This window comes from Haplochromis burtoni, unplaced genomic scaffold, assembly GCF_018398535.1.
Source record: "Haplochromis burtoni strain Fernald_Lab_line unplaced genomic scaffold, NCSU_Asbu1 Contig_318, whole genome shotgun sequence".
NCBI lineage: Eukaryota > Metazoa > Chordata > Actinopteri > Cichliformes > Cichlidae > Haplochromis > Haplochromis burtoni.
Genome location: NW_024582679.1, coordinates 221,309 through 233,430, shown reverse-complemented (window position 1 = coordinate 233,430; position 12,122 = coordinate 221,309). Strand labels below are relative to the sequence as shown.

Here is a 12,122-nt window from a genome sequence, read left to right as displayed (position 1 = left end):
TCACCATATATAAATGATGCAGATTGAAGCCGAACATGACTGTGACATTACAGATTAGGGTCTAAATCCTTTCGGTAGCCACTAGTAGCAATTAGTCTTTAAAAGACCAAAAACATAATGTTCAGTTTAAGCTTGTGCTGTAATCAATGGATATTCTGACAGAACAGTGTGGGTGAATATACTGTACGCCACTACGTCCTCAATCGTACAAAGATTAATCATCTCTGCTGTATTAGAAAAATGCTGTTATATAAAGCATATAGTACATCATACAGTAAGTGTGTCCTGAAGCCAACCACAGTGCGATTTGTCATGAAATGAAGCCTAAACGTAATTGTTCAATTTCACGCATTTAAATGAAGAAGAAGTTGGTAATTGATTGTGGAATCGAGATTTGCAGAAATAACCCTCAATGCTCAAGCAAAGCACAGTTACAGCTGCAACACAGAGCGCTGCACGTCTGACCTCATGGGATATACATGAGACATCAGCGCTTTATTCAACCATCTCATGTTATAACAAACATTTGTTATTAACTGTGTTCCACCTTCAGCCCCGGGGCGCATACTTGAGCGAGCGCTCTCAGACTTAGTCTCTATTTGTTTTGCCACAAATATGCAGACTTCTGGAAATTGAGAAGCGGCAGCTTGTGAATATTTCACTCCCACACTCCTTCGCCAGCGTGTGCACCCAGATGAGATTATTCAGGCACAGGTGTAGCTTGATGACCACCTACAGAGCTACACACCAGTGGTCAGCTGCTGCCCCACAGCCTGCTCGCACTCTGCCTGATAACCCAGTCCCCGCCTCTGAGCCACAGACAAACGTTACCAGCTGCATCTGTGCCCCCGGCTTTGCATCATTTTGAAATTAATCTGCTGTAAACCTTAATATTAATGAGCAGCGTGAGTGGTGGAATTTGTCTAATAGTAACAGTCTTCTCACCTGGTGGCTGAACCCTTTTTCTCACCTCATGGTATGACCATCAGGAGCTTACGTATAGCTCCCAGCAGCAGAATTATAGATGATTCTTACACTGACTGTCTTAGAGTCATCCGGTGTTATAGTAACATCCAGGATGCTTTCGCTCTCCATATTTTGTAGCTGCACACTTCATTGGATTGGCCATGAGCAGTGTCCTTCTAGAAGGACTCGCTTGTATTTGTATCCTGAATTTAGAGGGAATTTATTTCAAAACCTTGGGCTGCAAGTAGATTGAATGGTGTATAGTAAGACGGGAGTGGGGGCAAGGTGGCGCGTGCCACAATGAGATGAGAAGCAGGAGAGGCATGTAGAGATTGTCGGTGCTGCTGTTATTTTCTGCTGAGCCTCCTTTTTTCATTGATGTGTTTCCATTTACATCGAGACGTGGTTCAGCACAATGGTCTTATAGCTGAATCCAAGAGGGTGGACAGCCCATCCACCCCCTCACTCTCCGACGCCCCACCCTCGTATAGCTATAACATGCATAAAGTGCTAAACTGCTCCAGCAGCATCTTTTAGCTGGCGTACTGACTGCAGCTAGGGTCTTTGAAGATATTTCTTCGGAGTTAGTGCCAAAGTCTGTCTGGTGTCAGACAAAACAAAGCTACTATTTCTTTTTTTCTTGTTCCTTTTTTCTTTTCTTTTTTTACAGAGTGGTAAACATTATTGCTGCAGACAGTAGGACACCTTCTAGGAGAGCTGAAAAGCAGAGCTATAGGCCGTCTACCCCTCCCATTTCAAGAAAGACCTTCAAGACAGATTCAGGGTCATGCTGGGGACATCTTCATCACAGAATGACAGGAAGCCTATTAGGCAGATTGCGTTCTGTAGAATGTGCACAGCTTAGATGCAAATCTTCTTGTCATTAAGGTTTATCTCTTATGATAAATCCTTCTGTATTTAGAATGAAAAATGACACAAAGGCACTTTTAGTTCAAGTGCTATAATTTCTCTGTAGTTGTAACTGTCACTATTGGCTCCACTTGGTTCTACTTTACACCTTAAACGTCAGCCAAATGAGGAAGTTTGCATTCATGCTCCGCGCCAGTAGCTCAACGAGTAGCTGTGTGCTCAAGAGTTGAGCGACTACACTGCACAAACAATACAGACTAACAGGACTGCTCATCCTGCAGCCTTAAATTGGCCCCTGAGTACCAAAGCTGACATTTGCTGTGCAAACAAACAAGCATCAACTAAAGGGTCAGCTTATCCTTCTAGCTTGAAACAGCTTGCTTAGTAGCTCATAAAGAGCAAAGGACAGCAGCAGTACTATGTGTTGTAAAGTTGTTAGTGTTACTCCCTGTGTCAAAGCAAAACTTTGGTTCAATATCAGAAAAACTAAACTTAAAAAATTTGATGGTTAAAGGTTGTGCGTGCACGGAAGGCCTTCGTGAATTATGAAGCGAAACAAAATTCAGTGATTCTTTCTAATTTCGTGTGCAGTAGGGCTGCCTGTGAGGTCGTGAATTGAGAAAAAAAAATAAAAAATAAAAAAAAAAACTCAAAACTGTCACCTTGTGGAAGGTGTATTAGCAGCATAACTGTTGAATGAGCTGTAAGCTGTCAAGAATGATTTATTATTGACGTGCCGTGTGATGTTTGCCATCAAGGATACATTGATGGGGTTGCTTGAGAAAAATTGCTAACATGTGGAATTCTAAGAAACATTGACAAATACAAAAACAACATCTTTAATCAAGCTCCATCTGCTTCCCTCTGAACAGTTGGTGAAGTTCCCTTCTGTATATTTCACTGTGTGCATTACCTAGCGGACATTCCCTGGAATGTGAGTGTGAATTAAATGTTTAGCCAAGCCTTACACGTTGATATTGGCATTTTAAAAAAAACCCCTGCTGAATAAAGGATAAAGCGGCTGTCGTTGTATAATAATTTTTTTTAGCAAATTCTTCTCAAATGATGGTAAAAAGTGCACACGTCTTGATCAGGACCTTTCTCAGCTGAGGATGTGGTGTAATGCTGTAGCTCTAGTGTGTTTTTATGTCGGTCTTATGAAAGATGAATACAATTCATTAGGCTTTGACTACAATGAAAGTACTTGTCAGTAAGGATCACTTCATAGCTGCCTTTTTTTCCCTACATATGTTAATAAAAAGAAAAAGACATAAAGACTTATACTTTACTATGGAAACAGCACGCTGAAAATGTACACTTGTTCATCTGACTGTACAGTGACTTTGTAACATTTCAATAGCTTTACAAAATACACACATGGTCTGTTCAAGTGGGTCTTAGTGAAATGTTTCCGAAGCAATACGGCACGCTGCATTTTCCGCTCATTTTAGCCTCTAATATCACCCACCAAGCCTCCTCTATTTTAGCAAAATAAAGTAGTGAATGCACCCAGTAGATAAGTAAAGGTTAAGCTGGATGAGAGGAACAATTATCTAAGCTGTTTCTCTTTGACTCTCAGGGCAGGAGGAGTCAGTGGCCACCTTTAAAGGCAATGAGTTCTTCAGCTACAACCTATCCCAGACTCCCATTCAGAGTAACCTGGACGAGATCACGCTGTCCTTCCGGACGCTGCAGAGGAACGCCTTGCTGCTTCACACGGGGAAATCAGCTGACTATGTCAACCTGTCTCTGAGGAATGGCGCTCTGTGGCTGGTCATCAACCTGGGCTCTGGCGCTTTTGAAGCCCTGGTGGAACCAACCAGTGGGAGGTTTAATGACAATATATGGCATGATGTTCGTGTGACGCGCAACCTCCGTCAGGTGTGTATACATCCATTACTTATGATTTTGTATTCTGCTTAAGAAAGTTGCAGTTTTTTGTAAAATGTGTAGATTGTATTTACGCAGAAGTCAATATAATTGCAGTCTGCAAGCGATCTGTGTGAGATAATGAGAAATCAGTCACTGTACACAGTATTGTAACAGTATTTAAAGTGTATCTTTCAGCTTATTAATATAAAAAAGATTTGGATCTGATTCTTATGAGCTGCAGGAAATGGCAGTCCTTTGCAAATAGAGTTTAGATAGGCCGCTATTAACCTCCGGCAGTGTGAACTGCCAGTAAACAAATACTGTGTTGGATTCTGTTGAATGCTTCTGCTGCCACATTCCCTATCCTGATATTGCAAGCGTCTATTAGGTCATTGCCCCTAGATTGCATTTCTAGAAATCACTCTTTTCTTAATTCAGAGAATTGATTCCTTCTTGCACCCACAAGATTGCCATATATATACTTTTAATACCTTTTTTGTAATAAAAACTTAACTCATTATTCATCCTATTCATTCGTCCCACAGTAGTGATGATATCAGGAGCCTGTTCATTACCAACTCTTGAACGGAGAGTGCAAAAATATATTTTTTGCAGCTTTAGCCACTGATGTAACATTGCAGCAGTATATGGGGACTTGCGAGAGAAAGCAGAGCTTAAATAATGAATACAGCCAGTGCACGTGTCCAACCATGTACTGCTGTACCTATTGTACTCCAGCCAAGTACAACTCGGCCTTAAGGTTTCATATCATTAGCAGTCAGGACAAGGGACTGAATTCCCAGTCTAATTTACTGCAAGGATGTGTCCGTTACATTAAATGTTACCCCACTGGCATTCTTCTTTGACTGCATCATTCTGCTATTCTATTAGTCTCCTCATATAATACCTTACAGCTGCACTTTTTTTTGTATGGACACTGAATAAGTGGGAGTGAGTGTAATGTAAAGTGGTTGCTTGCAGGAACAAGCCCACACATAATTACTCATTTCTTTAGGTCTCACAAATTTACCTTTTTCTTTTCTTTTTTTTTGCATTGTCACCACTGCAACAACCTTGTTGCTCATAACTGCAGCAACAAACTGCAGAGAGACAAACTAGTGAAGAAGAAAAAAGATTCATAAGATGAATATAAGGTGTTTACAACTGTCAGGAGTCCTAATGACGAATGGAAATGCCCTTGAAGTGCTGGCAGAAAATAAAGCAAGATTTGATTTTGGTCTGATTACCTTTTGATTGACAAGTAGCGGCCTTACAGGGTTTCACAGTCAGAGCCACTCCTCGCTCGTCAATTCCTGTAAAAAAAGAAGAAGAAGAAAGAAACAGTATAACGACTGCAAAAGTGCTCATTTGGTGGTTGTAAACTTGTCAGCTGGAGACATTCCTCAGAGATTTTGTTCCATATTGACATGATAACAAGCTCATTTTGTCAGCTGCACATCCATGAGGCGAATCTCGCGTGCCAGCACGTCCCAAAGGTGCTTCGTTGGATTGAGATCTGCCGCCGTCGAGGCCATTTGAGTAAAGTGAACTCATTGACATGTTTAAAAAAACAGTTTGAGATGATTTGAGCTTTGTGACATGGTGTGTTTTCCTGCTGGGCATCAAATCAGAAGATGGGCACATTGTGGTCATAATGGGGTAGGCATGGTCAGCAACAATGCTCTGGTACAGCGGTCCCCAACCCCCGGGCCTCGGACCGGTACCAGTCCGTGAGTCGTTTGGTACCGGGCCGCGAGAGTTGAGTCTCAGGTGTGAAATGTATGGTTTTCAGGGTTTTTATCGGTTTTCAGCATTATTTTGTTATCGTTTTTATCGTTAACTCGGTTTTCCTGGGTCTTTTCACGTGCGTTATGAATAAATCTTCTTTTTTTCGGTACCGGTACTAGTTTTATTTTGTTGTATTTATCCGCGACACCTTAAAGGCCGGTCCGTGAAAATAATGTCGGGCATAAACCGGTCCGTGGCGCAAAAAAGGTAGGGGACCGCTGGTCTGGTAGGCTGTGGTGTTTAAATGATGTTTAATTAGTACTAAAGGGGTAACAATGTGCCAAGAAAACATTCCTCAAATCATTATACCACCAGCAGCCTGAACTATTGATACATGGCAGAATGGATCTATGTTTTCATGTTGTTTGTCTGATCCTACCATCTAAATGTTGCAGTAGACAGCAGACTCATCAGACTGGGCAAGATTTTTCCAATCTTCTATTGTCCACTTTTCTTGAGCTTTGTTTTCCTGTTCTTAGCTGAAAGCTAAGGCACAGGTGTGGTCGTCTTCTGCTGCTGTAGCCCTCTGCTTCAAGCTTTGGCATGCACTCAGAGTTGTTTTTTTCTTTTTCTAATCCTTCTTGGTAAACCCAAGACACAAAAGTAGGTCCATTTCCTGACCAGCCCATCTGGCACCAACAGGCATGCTACATTCGGTCACTTAAACCACCTTTACTTCCCTATTCTGGTGCGCAGTTTGAACTTTAGCAGGTCATCTTGACCATGTCTACATGCCTGAATGCACTGAGTTGCTGCCATATGATTGGCTGCAACTTATTAACACTTGTTACTGTAGCCATTCATTGACGAGCAGATGAATGGCTGCGCCTAATGAAGTAGCAGTTCAGTGTATTTACACACAGAGCAGTGACAGATAATATAATGATCATTCACTCTCTTCTAGCTGTGTTTATGTTTATTTAGCTGTCAGTTATGTTTCTCCAGCTAATCTGTTATGTCTTCACTTTAAGCTAAGCGTAAGCTAAGAGTGCATCCACCCTAAATTGTACTCTCACATATATGACCAATATGCTCCAGTATGCTCTGTATTAGTCAGATACATTGGACAATGGCATTAATGTCGCTGTTACCATTATCTTAGCTAACTGAGTTCAGTACAATACTGAAACCCTAAGAAAGCTGAGCTTCTAAAGGGAAAGGCGGCGCTAGCTTTTCTGTTCCGCACAAAGCGATCGCTCTGTAAATTTACTTGAACTATCACCAGACTAAATATATTCCCCAAGATGAGTGGGACTCATGCAGTGCATATAAATGTTAGATTTCTTTTCTAAAGAAGAACTCATTTTGTATCTAACCATCTCATCATCGCCAATATATTCTAAACCTGTCACGTTAACCTGCATATAAACGTGCATCCTCCTCCACTTCTATTTCCTTAGCCTGGCTTCCAGAAGAGCGGCAAGCCGATGCTTACAACGTCACTTATGCTTTCAGGCATGCATTTGATCCCTGTGTAAATTGCTTTCCCCTCAGATAAGTTAGCTCACTGACATGTAGATAGGAGGAACTGTAACTCCCACGAGAGTGCTGGTGGAAACATTTTATTAGATCCGGTGGTGCTTTTCACTCTAGAATTCCTCCTATTACTATCTCTCTCTCTCCATCTGCCTTTTGTGTCGTCTGTTTTGGGCAAACTCGTTGGTGCTCATTTTCTCTGCCTTTCAACCCTTGTTATCGATGCATCCACCTATTTACTGGCATGCCCAGAACACAGAACTCACTAACATGCTTGCTGATTATCTGTTGTTGTACCGCATGAATACTCTTTTGAAAACCTCCTGAGCTACACTGACAGTCATAAATATATATTACCATTTAATAAGCACTACATAACACCGGCGATGTCGAAATGCTGGCAAAATTAATGATAAAAGGTCAGCTTCAAAGTGTGCCATCCAGGTCTGGAGCCTGTATATTCTCCCAGTGTGTTCTTCTAATTAATAATGACCTAAATCAGTAATTACCTTTGAACGCACCGATCCCTCACCTCGGATATTCAAATGCCAGTAAAGTAGGTGGGTGTCACCACCATCTTAGACATCGGCCATGCTTCTGTAGACATTTTGGAGTGAACAAGAAAGCAAGATCAATCACTTCCCAGACATGAAACACATTTTTCTGAAATTTCTTCATGTGCAGTTTCATCAACCCTCAGTCAAGCCTTCTCATTGTCCAAGGTCCGAGGCAAAGATACTCAAGACTTCAGTACCAGATAGATAGAAATCAATACCTGCCAGTAGCAGCAAATGGAAAGGCAGAACCTCATTTTATTGACCTGACGCCTAAACATACCATGCTGTCTCTCATCCTCTTATGATATTCATAAAAATAGACACGGTTCTTTTTACATAGTTAACTCATTCTCGAGATGCAAGGGTCACAAGTCAAACATTTTAAATGATTTTTTAAGCGAAGCTAGAAATGATTCCACATTTTATAATGCTTATTTTCCCCTGTGGGTGTTTACTTGAGAATTTGGAAAATAGTTCCCTCTCTCTCATCTCTCTCATTTCCTGTTTTTTTTTTCCTTTTAGCTTTTTGTAATCCTTGGTTCTTAGTTTTCCTTCCACACTTTTTGTTTCCTTCCCACCAGTTTTCTGCACCACCTGTTCCCAGTTAGCTAATTACACCCTCTAGTAGTACATTACAGATCATCATTGAACTCATTTGTAGCAATGCATTATAGCCATTTATTCATGTTGTGAATCCTTTGCCTTACTCTACTCTTGTTGATCCTTAATTTTTTATTCCTTTTTCCTAGGTTGTTTGGGTATTGTTTTTTGATTTTGCCCTGCTGACTGATCGCCTACAAGCATAACCTGAAGCTAGTGGATAGAGATTTGTACTGGCTTTTGCTCTTTGCATCCTCTCCCTATGTGAAAACATTGCATGATCTGTGGTATTTTCCAAGCTAATGATCTGACTGAAGGATTTTATGCACAGTGTCCTTCCACTCAGGAATATTGTGTGTAGCATGAGACATCGGAACAATTAACTGAATCTGTGACCATGCATGCTCAACACTTTATTTTGTTTGTTTATGCATTTTGTGATATTTATTATATGCAGTGCAATATACAAAGAAATTGCTTTCTACTGTAGAATTTCCTGAAATGAAATGGAATAATGCTCCCAACAAAAGAAATGGTAATTGTTTTCACTTATTACCCCTAAGTGGGAGCTGTTACATTTGTGCAGAAATACTTGTTACTGTAGGCTTATTGTCATGGCAACAAGCATATCATTTTTACTTCTATATCCCTGTTCAGTCATTCGTTTTCTTCCCTGTTTACTGATGACATTGATAGGAGAAATCTCTTGCTTTGATGGTGCCAATATTCGAGTAAATGTAGCTTGCCATCCTGTTACCTTTAATCTCAAATTAACTGTAGCATCGCAAATTGCTTTGGAGCCAAAATATCAGCGGAGCCCACATTTATCATACGTTGACTTCGCTACGATCATGCTGGTTTATCAGAAATGGGGATCAGTTGAGATTAGTGAACCTTTCAAAGCTGTTCTTGTAATTGCCTTCAAGAGCCAACATTACGACATGCTTATTTCAAATCAAGAAATGAAGCATGAAATAATTAGGCCGGTTCTTTCCACTTGGTTTAAAAATCTTGGATTTTATTTTCCTAACGTGCCGGGATTTTTATCCCTGTAGGTGACGATTTTGGTGGACGGGATTCTCACCACCACTGGCTACACCCAGGAGGACAACACCATGCTGGGCTCTGATGATCTCTTCTACATAGGGGGCAGCCTAAACACAGCTGACCTGCCAGGCTCCCCGGTCAGCAACAACTTCATGGGCTGTCTGAAAGATGTGAGTACAGCTTGACCTCAGCTTCGGCAGCAAACTGGAAATACTATCCGACCCTCCTTAGGTAGCGCAACCCTTTAAGCAGAGCATGTTCTGCGTATAGAAAATTACCCCTCGCACTGATATTGATTCTCCTGTTGTAGGGTGTTTGAAGGAGAAACTTTCAGCTGGTAGGTTGTGCTGTGCAGAGCATATGCATTTATAGATTCCTGTGGGAACCCCTTTGAGAATGTAGCACTGATATGCATAAGAAACAGATGCATCTCATGTTCATTCCTGAAACACAGTTTGGAGCTGGTTTTCATCCCCTCTTCTGCATTTTTTAAGTGCTTTAAGTCTGACCTGCACCTGTCACATTGATTATCTTCAGCAAGCGAGTAAAGATCATGTACTTGGTACTAGATGTTTAGGTAAAGCAGCAAATTATGGGTTAATGCCCAATTTCAGCCAGGTCTCACAAATTTTTAATGAACTGAGCCGTCTCATAAAAAAAGCAACTGATATGCTGTGAGCCTTAAAATAAGAGAAATGCTTTCCCCTTACGCAAAGAGAGTTAGGAGGAGACGTGATTAAACAGGCAGCAGTCTGATATTTAAAAGTCACACAGACGTCAGGGAGGCCGATTTTCTTCGGGGTTAATACCCCAGCTCATACAGCTGAGTTTACTTCTGTCAGAGACACTGACGTCACACAATATAAGACCATTTATTCCGTAATTGCTTATAAACTCTTTCTAGCCGCCTGTCCTGATCCCCATTAAATCCAGCTTCTCTGGATTCAGCAGGAAGAACAATGCACCAAGGACAGAGCAGACACATCACTTAGATATAGGTTACACATAATGCACAAGGCAAATAGAGTGGAAATAACGTGACTAAGCTAATAACAGCAGCGCCAGGTCGGAGCATAACGAGCAGCGGCTTCATTAAGTGTGAGTGCTTGGCAGTCAGAAGGACTGTCTTACTGTCTTGGTACAAGTAGATTAAGGACTGATTATTGTCGGGTATGCTCTTGTTCATCAGTGCTGGCCTGCTTAAACTAACACGAAGATTTCTTCGTACTTCGGTTTCACATTTTCTTTTTGGGATCCGGTTGAAAAAACTGCTTAAATTGTCAACTGCTAATGACAAAGCAGCCAGCTGGTGTAGTGGAGAAATGAAATCTTCAGATAATATTTTGATTAATTGGATTTTGTGAGGCAAAATATGGGAGTTCAAGTTTTAAAGTTCAATCAGATGTTGCATACAGAAAGAAGTTAGAGATATCTGTGATTTTTACAGTTGTAATATGCTGTGATTACTGTGCACTGGTCTAGTTTAAATGTCACAACAGGAACTGGACAGTGATCTGTGGTTCCCCCAAAAAGGATCATTCTTATCCTGATGTTGCCGTTATGAGGTTTGTGGTTTTTAAGCGAGTAGTATCGACTGCCTAGCTGGATTGTTGTGAATTTAGCTACAGTTAATCGAGCCCACCCACTCACAAGATAAATTTAGATGACTTTAGTAATCTGTGGACTTTTCGTTGCCGGTCAGAATTTAAATTGTCCACTTCTTTGTCTGTTTTTACCAAATACCTGCAAAATAATTCCTGTATGCTTTGGGTTTTTGTATGAAGTACTAATTTATTAAGGTATTTATGTATGAATGAGTGTTTTGATCAAGGCAACCCTGTGCTAAACCTTGCATTTACATGTTCCCTGGATTAGTCCTATTTCCTGAGTCAGAGTTTGTTCTTCTGACCTCAGTGCGTTCAAGTCTTGTGGAAACAACATGGATGTTACAATCAATGTGTGTTACTGCCTGTTGAAACAACATGCAACAATACATTTTAAGTAATTTAGGTAATTCTATGTAATATCATGGTCAAAAAATAAATAAACATTCCATCCATCCATTCGCTTCCGCTTATCCTTTTCAGGGTCGCGGGGGGCGCTGGAGCCTATCCCAGCTGTCACAGGGCGAAAGGCGGGGTACACCCTGGACAGGTCGCCAGTCTGTCGCAGGGCTAACACACACACACATAAACATTTTATATCGAAATGAATATACAGTGTATAAATGGGCAAGTTTGTTAGCCCAAATATTTGATATTGCTTGATATTGCTTTCACCAGGTTTTTGTGTATGACATCAATAACTTGGTTATAAATATTCCTTAATGTTCAAAGTCTCCCTTTAAGGGTCGCTACTGCGGATCATCTGCCTCCATCTCACCTTATCCCTAACATCCTCCTCTGTCACAACAACCTCCTTCACTACATCCAGGAATATTCCCTGAGTCTTCCTCTTTCCCTCCTGCTTGGCAGCTCCATATTCCACATCCTTTGTATTCCACATCAAGTATATCCACCATCCCTCCTCTGCATATGTCCAAACCTGAGCTCAGTCTAAGCCATATTATACCAATGGAATATTAGAGACTTTAAGAAAAATAAACACACTAGAAGGCTCTATTTTGATTTAATTATTCTTAATTTTGAGATTAAAGTCAAAATAGTACTTCAGGTTTTTCCAAAAATTTGGACTTTATTCCCAGAATTATTCATTTTACTATAATGACCTTGTAGCATGTATGCATTTCTTGTCTCTATCTCCTCCTTGACAGGTGGGCCACATGTGGGTCGCACATACAGAGATTATTAACATCTAATGTTTTTTGAACAAAATGTATTTTAAATCACAATTCATTTGATTTTCCTGTTATTACGTTCATTTAGTAATCCTCCTGCGAATGCGATGTTAGTGCTCTATTTGGGTTAAATGCGTCACGTTTCTCAT

At 40.8% G+C, this 12,122-nt stretch overlaps 1 protein-coding gene across 8 annotated transcripts in view; it reads left to right on the top strand.

Annotated features, from left to right (window-relative positions):
* Window positions 1-12,122, top strand: part of nrxn2a (neurexin 2a) — a 128,566-nt gene that overhangs the window by 34,192 nt on the left and 82,252 nt on the right. For all 8 annotated transcript variants that reach the window (XM_005941410.2, XM_042228326.1, XM_014339765.2 and 5 more), the window contains 2 exons: window positions 3,416-3,717; window positions 9,185-9,346. In XM_005941410.2, the coding sequence (XP_005941472.1) occupies window positions 3,416-3,717; window positions 9,185-9,346 (464 nt within the window). The remainder of the gene's footprint in view (window positions 1-3,415; window positions 3,718-9,184; window positions 9,347-12,122) is intronic.